General features: G+C 35.7%; 1 protein-coding gene across 1 annotated transcript; it reads left to right on the forward strand.

Moving 5' to 3' along the window:
* Nucleotides 1–7: 7 nt before the first annotated feature.
* On the forward strand, nt 8–8677 carry LOC115928567 (tyrosine-protein kinase receptor Tie-1-like). Its single transcript, XM_030995896.1, has 6 exons — nt 8–328; nt 1003–1269; nt 2787–2918; nt 6791–6934; nt 7721–7843; nt 8664–8677. Exons 1-6 carry the CDS (start codon nt 13–15, stop codon nt 8675–8677), a joined length of 996 nt encoding a protein of 331 aa, XP_030851756.1. The 5' UTR covers nt 8–12.
* The last annotated feature ends 295 nt before the right edge of the window (nt 8678–8972 follow it).

Here is an 8972-nt window from a genome sequence, read left to right on the forward strand (position 1 = left end):
CTCGGAATATACATGATTGGGGATAGTAACGTAACCGGAGATCTTTCCTTGACGTATTACATCGGACGAGAAGTGGACACGGGACCAGGAGAGACTGGTCACGGAGCTTACTTTAAGGTGGACGGCGGAGTGATAACACAAGAATGGGAAGAGACAGGGCTGCCTCCAGAAACACAGTTTTATAGAGTAACACATAGCGCTCATAACTCATTAAGAGCTGGAATTAATCAATCGAGTGGCGGAGATGCACGTGTCGGTGCATACCGAATGTCCGTCGATTACAAGGGATGGACCGAGCGAAATGTCATGCTGAACGAGTTTCGCGGCGGTATGGTCGTTTGATACATTTAGCACGGATTAGCTTTATACTTATTATTGCCACTTTACCAAAGAAAAGTGATAATCATAACAACATTCGTTCTTTGTGCCATGGATTGCTACACAAGTAACAAGACAGTAATTGATGTTTTGGATTTAATTCATATATTTTAAAGAAGGGCTCAATTAGATTGGTCTATTTTGTACTTTTACTTTGTTTATTTGGTAGATGGATATATTCCTTTTTAACATGTTTATGCATACGGATATTGAATAGGAGAATAGACTCCAGATTATAATCATGCAATAAGACGAATCTTGTATTGTTGTGCTAATTCCGACACGATCGCAACTACTTTCGAAGAAAATCATCCTCAGGCAATTTCAATAGCCTTGTGAGTCACCTATTACAATTATCGAACTTGACAATGACGTATTACGTAGTTCAAACATGATTATATGGGATGTCCTATAGGGTGTTGAAAATGTCCCGGGTTAAGATGAGCCTACGAAATTACCAAATATGTAAAGAATTGTACACTTGAACCTCTGACGGACTATTAAGGCCTAAGCAACTCTTTAAAAATAGAAGTGTTGAATCGTTCCCATTACAATTTCTGTGTATCAAAATTTCATGAACATTAAGCACATGCAACCTATTATATTCTTATTCTTTACTGTCAGATTCTAATTCAGAGGTTTGGCCTGAAAAATTATCAATTACGGTAGGGATTGGTGAGACCGTCACTCTCGGCGTGTTAACGGATCAGTCTGTAGTCACTTCATTCTTGAGATGGCGACTCAACGGAGGAAGTGAAATCACCGAATGGGATGGACTGACATCAGCTACCATCTATGACGTCAGGAAGTCAGATGAAGGAATCTACGAGTGCTACATCGAGGGTAACAGAGAGACAGGAAAACATGCTATTCTTAAGCTCATCGTAAGAAGTAAGTAAACGAAGATGTATACCGTCATATTTCAATACCTGTACATTTCGCCGACTTACTGCACCGGTTACATGTTGATTTTACGAAGTTCCATAAAAGGTTTATAATTCCGAAGGTTTATAATTCCGAAAATGAAAAGAAACCCTGAAGGCCCATCGTATTTTTGGAACTTCGAACCCTTCGGAATAACAAACCCTATTTCCCTTGTTTGGGGGTATGTACCCTATTTTAATTTAGGAATAACAAACATTATATACCTCACTTAAGAAATCCAGCCATCTGATTGGTCGAAATTGCAGTCATGGTTTTAGCCATTCCCGTAAATAAACGAAAAATGCCACGCCCATGTAATAGTTCGAGGGTAAAATTCAAGTTACTGGGAATAGTTCAGTCTTGCTTAAAAACTGGTTTAAGCGATCGCGGATACCATACGTGTACGTGTACTGTGCGAAGAATTGGTCGCTAGACAGCAAGAAAACCAACAGAGTAGGCCCTACGTCTTATTATTAGCCTTAGATCTAGGTCTAGATATAGATTGTGATTTTATTGCTTACGATAACGGTGATACAGGTATTGAAGATTGTAAAATGCAAGTCTTTGAATTCATTTGGTGGATGAAAAAAGTTAATTCTACACCGTTTTGTGCGTCATTGCAGCGCTGAATTTGGTGTGTTTGTCGCTAATTTCTGACAAATTTAGATAGCTTTCCTGATGGTATTTCATGCAAAATTTATGTTATATTGATAAGCACTGATTCTTGTCCTTACCTTTGACTTGTTTCTTGTCGGTTATAGTCATTTAATAGATGAATTACTTGAATTCTGAGCACATTTCAGTAACACAAACAATCCAGCCCGTTCATAGTCCCACACACGTATTTGTATGTACCTTGTGCCCTTTCACTGTCTGCTGTCTCGATAGCGTAAACAAACTTGATTACCATGATTGGTAAGTCGCACATGTATTCTATGACCCTTTTCGGTATATAAAAGTATTAATGACTGCTTTAATTTTCGAAACATAGTTGTTTCTCAAAGCAGTCATTAATACAATACTATTTCATTTTCGGATTCATGAACCATCAGATAAACGAACCTGTTGAATATTAAACGCAACAAATGTACGGAATAATGAATTCCTGGGATGGAAAATTTGTTTTTCGAAATTACATATCTTCGGAGTTACTCGTCGGAAAAGTGCTTCTTATATCAGCTCACTGCAAACGATTCATCAAGGTTGTTTTTTTCTCGAATAACGGCGCAAATTAAAATATTAGATGCAAAAATGTATCGCTCATACTTTATCGTTATATAATCTACATCAAATACATTAGCCTTTTCCGGATGCCCATAGTAGAATATAAATTGTAAACATTTTTCACATCAGGATAGGATATATCCTTAATCATGGCCACCGTTAACAGTAGGCCTTATTAAACTGCATAGCATTGCTAAGCCGTCACATGGGTACCAGATGATTAAATGTCATGATTTTTCTCTCTACATTCTTTTTTAAAGGTTGCCCATCTTCCAAGTATGGTCTGGATTGCTCACAGAACTGTCCCGTATGTTACGCTGGTGGTGTATGTCATGACGTCACGGGAGAATGTGTATGTCGATCAGGATTCACAGGAGTTAATTGTGAAACAGGTAAGTATAATTTGGTAACTTGTTTCTTTGTACTCAATCAATATTCGTCAAGTAAAATTAATTAATTATAATTTTATAGGAACTGATGCACTGATTAAGATTTTCCGTTCTTTTTATTCTATTATAGGCTTTAATCTTTTGGAAGCTTTTCGAATGACAACTTTCAATAAATATAAGTGTCAAAGAAATATACGTGGTAATTATTCCGAAATAATCGAATTGCAAGATTGTGTTGCAGATATTGTAAAATCGTTTAGGCATTTGTTACGTTGAGATTTAACAAAAAAAGTAATTAAAGACCCCTTTAGAAGTGAAACATGAAATAGATGAATTATATATCCACGGAAAGTTCATAAACCATAGATTACAACGATATATCATTAATGCTATATTTAATTGTATGTCAGAGAAGTGACAGCTCTCTGAAAACTTGTAGTCTAAAGCTCTAAAAATCGAAAGTTCTTGACCTAGAAACTTGCGATATATCGACTTGATTACATCAATTCGTCCTTGTTTTCACGAAGTGACGGTAGTGAGGAAAATCGTAACGCAAAGTGAATGCAATTTTTTTCACTACCGTCACTTCGTGAAAACAGCGACGAATTTATGTGTAGTATGCGTATTTGCAGTCAATTTGTTTAATTCAAATTCAAATTCACATTTATTCGGCAAAAGATAAAAACATCAAAATGAAATCATTACAAATGAAATCATTATAAATAAATACCGGGATTGCTAAAATAAGTTAAAAACTTGTAAACAAGCAACCCCAAACATAAAAACATACAGATACTATACAATACAATAAGATGAAATACAATAAAATACAATACAATACAATACAATAATAATAATGTTTCATGCTAACAAAATATATGAATCAATTATGTATTTCAATAAATCAATAAGTGGCAAGTATTGTTCTTTTCAGTTTAAGTTTAAATGCGTTCTGGTTCTTAATACCCTTTAAATAACTTGACATGGAGTTCCATTTGTGAGGACCTTGATATCTAATTGATTTATTTTGCAAAAATGAGTTAGTGAATTTTGGTAGATGGAAGTCATTTTTTTTTCTTGTATTAAAGGAGTGGACATCCGAGTTCAAATGAAAACTGTCATAAAACGTTACTGGTAGCAAATTATTTTGGAGTTTGTACATAAATAATAAAGTCCGTTGAGAAAGAATATCTGGAAGTTTGAGTAAATTTAAGGATTTAAATAATGAAGAGGTGTGCGCCCTGAATGAAGCATTGCAGCACAACCGAACAGCCCGCTTTTGAAGTATGATAAGGGGCTTTAATAAATTATTAGACGTTCTCGCCCAAACTAAATTACAGTACGTTAAGTAAGGATATATGAGAGTGTAGTAAAGCGAAAGCATGGTAGAGGATGGTAGAAAACTTTTGAGCTTATTCATTACACCGACTTGGGACCGAATCTTCCTGGAAATTAATTCAATGTGTTTTGCCCATGTAAGTTTGTTGTCAATGGCAACTCCTAAAAAATTGGCAAATTGTACCTGGTCAATACAGTTACCATCTATTGTCAGATTAACATTTTCAATTAAAGTATCATTTTTTTTACCAAAGTTAAATATCATGAACTTTGTTTTGGTCTGATTAATTTTTAATTTATTTGATGAAAACCAGCTAGCAACCTTTTGAAGTTCAACATTGGCTTCGAAAATTAAGTCTTTCAAATTTTTACCAGAATAGAAGATGTTTGTGTCATCGGCATACAGTACATAATGTAATTTCCTTGAAGACTCAACAATGTCATTTATGAAGAGCAAAAATAATAACGGGCCCAAGATACTACCTTGAGGAACACCTTGCTTCATTAATAGCAATTCAGAGTCAGATTCATTATAATTTACAAATTGTGTTCTATTAGACAGATAACTTTGGAACCATTCCAATGGAATGCCTCTAATTCCATAAAAACTTAATTTTCTTAATAAGATTTTGTGATCCAAACAATCGAATGCCTTGCTAAGGTCTACATACACTCCTAAAGCTATCTCTTTTTTTTCATAAAATTTGTACAAAAGTTCGGATGCAAAAAGTAAAGCTGACTCTGTTGAATAACATTTTCGAAACCCAAACTGTTCCGAAAAAATAATTGAATGCTTATGAAGGAAAGTAGATAATCGATTGTACATTAGTCTTTCTAAAATCTTGGAAAAAGTCGAAAGCAATGATATTGGGCGATAGTTCGATAAATCATGTATATCACCTTTCTTAAATAAAGGTATGACTTTTGAAACTTTCATTGAATCAGGAAATGTTCCAGACATAAATGATAAATTAAACACATGGGTTAAAGGTTCAACAATATAGGAAATTAACTTCTTTATAACGTATGGTGACATATCATCCACCCCACATGAGTGTTTATTTTTCAAGGAAGAAGATAACTTCAAGATCTCATTTCGATCTGTTGGTGAAAGAAACAAAGAATGCGTTACGCTGGTTTTCAAATAGTCACGAAAGCATCCGGTGGTCTGGGGATCATCAAAACAACCAGCATTAACGAAAAACGAGTTAAATGCATTTGCAATTGCTTTTGGTTCAGCGGCCTTACACCATCTTTACGAATGAATGAGGGTAATTTCGATTTACTATCTTTACCAAGCAGGTTGTTCAGAGTTTTCCAAGTGTTCTTTAAATCATGGCGATTTGATTCAAGCTTTTCAGCAAAGTAGTTCTTTTTGGAGACACGTATAATGTGAGTAAGCCTATTTCTGAAAGATGTGTACTTTTTCTTCACGGAGGGGTTTTTCAGTTTTAAATACCGCTTATACAAGCGTTCCTTTCTACCAATGGATTTGAGAATGCCTTTCGTAATCCATGGTTTTTTGGATGATCTACGTCTATCCTTACCAGGTATTGTTTTCGAATGCTTTGAAATCATCTGTTTAAAATCTTGAATAAAGGTATCGTAAGCTTCGTTGACATTGGTTTTGGATGTTACCAAAGACCAATCATACAATGCTAAATCTTCACACAATGAGTTAAAGTCTATTCGGAGTTTAACTTGACTCGCATTGTTCCTATTCAAGTGGGTGTGGTAATTTGGTGGTAAAGAGTTCGTTACTTGAAAGATTGGAAAGTGATCAGACACATCTGAATACAAAATACCAGGCAGGATTGGCTTATTCAAAACATTCAAAACATTTGTAATTAAGCAAGGCTTATCGCCTCAGCTGTATAGGTGAGCCGATCAGGTTTACCGTTCACATGTTATGTCGTCACCGCAACTCTCGTAACTTTAACCCCTGTTGACTTGTAATGTTAAGGGGTGTTAAAAATGAGGTTTGAATATGCTTTTGTGCATTAATGAACGCAAATATTTGATATTCCTTTATACTTGTATTTTCTATCGATATGAAGTTGTTTAATATATGGGATAAGGCCTTTAAAGATAAACTTGAGTTCCGATCATGCGATTGTATCGTAAAAGAATCGGTGTGGAATTGATCAGGAAAGGTTGAACATGTAACATATAAGTATTGGTGTGCACTGCAAGGTTCTGGAAACATCAAACTGATAAGAAATGTGGTCCAGTCTTGGTAAAGTTACAAGCATTGTACACATAAATATGTATATGGGACTACACGAACATGCGGCGTAAAAATCCGTTCCGATTTGTATGATGTTACATGCCATTTTTATAATAATAAGGCATTTGAATAGCCATGCTTTTCAGGGAACAACTTTTATCTGATGTTCTTCCACACTCACATAAACCAATGATAACGCTCACAAATAATTGTTCACCTCTTCCCAGAACTCAATCTTTTCTTTAAGTGTAACAAATAGTCTTCCTTTTCTTTGTTTTCATGGTCATGCAAACGCCATTCCATTCACCAGCCTGTGGTGACAACAACTGGGGGAAATCATGTAGTGCGGTTTGCTCTAGTGATAACCCCGGCTGCCCAAACCACTTATTTTCACCGCCAAACCCTGTCGGGATGGCTTGTTTCAACGGATATGGAGGAAACAGGTGTCAAACAGGTATGTATGTTACAGCATAGATACCATACATACAAAGTTACAGATGACAAATAAAGAAAAAATTAGAAATGTTTTTTGTGAAAGTTTTAGATAAATAGTAGTATATGAACAAAAACGTGTCTCAAGACTAAAAGTAGTGTTTCTAAACACAAAATGTTTTCTTTTGTCTTAAAACTTGCTTGGTTGACTTAGTGCTGCTCTTACCCTCTTATGATAATAATCTAAAACAAAGATTTCCCCTATCTAGTTGATTCGTACATTTTCATAATTTTGATTAGATATGTAATTTGCCCATTTGTATAGTGGAATTAAAATAACAATAAATCAACGGCTTTCTGACAACATTTCCCTTTAAATGGCAGTGTACAAACAGACATGTTTATTATCTATTTATAATGCATCATTTTGTATGTTTCTTGACATTTCACCTTTTATTTCTGTCGTTATTATAGAAACGGCATTAGATATTGCTCTAGCATTCTCTACAAATTTCAGTATAGCTTCATAAACAGCACTGTTTTTCGTTGTTGCAATCCAACACAAATTTAATGGAAAATGTCCATAATTCATAATGTTTCAAGATAAATCAAAATACAACTTACTCTGATGTTTCTATCTAGCCGAAAATGGAGTCATATTTTGTTGTTCTAGAGCACAAAAGTATATATTTTGTATTTACCTATTACAAGGTGTCATTGAATGGCCGGTGAAGATGAGTGTGGGTGTTACACTTATGAAAATGTCAAATACTAATCATTGACCCAATCATTCAATGTTTACCGACAGAGTGCTCAGGTGATAGATTTGGTGCTAATTGTGAACTGGACTGTAACTGTGATGGTACGTGCGACCGTGTGAATGGATGTGGAGGCACATGTTCAGACAGCTACGAGGGTAACTTCTGTCAAGGTAAGATTCAGAGGGTGTTTCGTGATCGTCCTTACCAAGTATTTGATTTTAATGCGATGTAATGGGGATATCATGTCTCTGCACGCCGTACTTAAAACTTTACTGAACGGAAAAACTTTCTGCCCTAGCGTTATTTTAGTGCACAATGTCATCTCATGGTAAACTTGCCAACAGTGCGTAACCCGCTGATCTCTACATTACGTTAGAGTGAAGAGTTAAGAGGAAGTTATGGAATCATACTGCTACCTGAGATGGCGCTTGAGGAAGCGCTTGTAGTGGGTTTAATCCACTTACCATGTATGGATAGAAATATGAGGGCAACATTAACTCCCATCATGCCACAGGGCTAAACCCCATTGTGCCAAGCCCCAAATCCCCCCCCCCCCCGTGCCAGGTTGTTTTGGAGATAATTTGTTTAACGCGATGGTTCTATGAATAGCGGTGCGAAACACACAGCACAGTCCAATAAGCATGAACAATAACAGCTATTACGAATGAGCCCTTGCACGCACATGGCAGTGAATCAATGGTTAGCTCGCATGTACAAAGCACTATAACGGTAGCGTGCATGCAGCCTCATGGCATGCTATGAGTTAATGAATTTGTGGAAAAATGCGAAATAAATATAAGCCACTACATTTTGTATAATTCATCTCAATGCATGCATCATAAGAAAAATACAAACAATAATTTGAAATTCATATATATTTGTATGGTCATTTTTTAAAGATATTCAAAGTGTAGCGCAAAAATAGAATATCGTCGATATGTCGATATGCCAATTATCTAATAATTCATTGTCACAAAAAAAAACCTACAGGCAGCATCGTTTAATGACATGAAACGTTAATTTCCTTTGGCACCATTTCGTTTGAAAGAAACAGTTTTGTATCAACATGTTCTTACCATAATTATTTGACGGCAATTTGGTCACAGATGTCCAGAACATCATTATGTCACTCACATATCTTTTTATGATTTTGCTTTGTTTGCTTGTTTCCTTTAGCCTTGGAATCAGACCGCTCTTGTCCAACCGGGTATTTTGGTACCCTGTGTAGCTATCCATGTCATTGTGCTGGTGGTGTGGACTGTCAACGGACCAATGGTCATTGTCTGAATGGAGTCACGT

Source organism: Strongylocentrotus purpuratus, unplaced genomic scaffold (assembly GCF_000002235.5).
Source record: "Strongylocentrotus purpuratus isolate Spur 01 unplaced genomic scaffold, Spur_5.0 spur5_scaffold_3, whole genome shotgun sequence".
NCBI classification, from domain to species: Eukaryota; Metazoa; Echinodermata; class Echinoidea; order Camarodonta; family Strongylocentrotidae; genus Strongylocentrotus; species Strongylocentrotus purpuratus.

Excerpts from the sequence above, each read along its gene's own strand:
- LOC115928567 (XM_030995896.1), top strand. The coding sequence starts at position 13 with ATGATTGGGGATAGTAACGTAACCGGAGATCTTTCCTTGACGTATTAC. Across the intron at positions 1,270-2,786 it reads TCTTAAGCTCATCGTAAGAA|GTTGCCCATCTTCCAAGTAT; the intron begins GTAAGTAAACGA and ends TCTTTTTTAAAG. Across the intron at positions 6,935-7,720 it reads AGGAAACAGGTGTCAAACAG|AGTGCTCAGGTGATAGATTT; the intron begins GTATGTATGTTA and ends GTTTACCGACAG.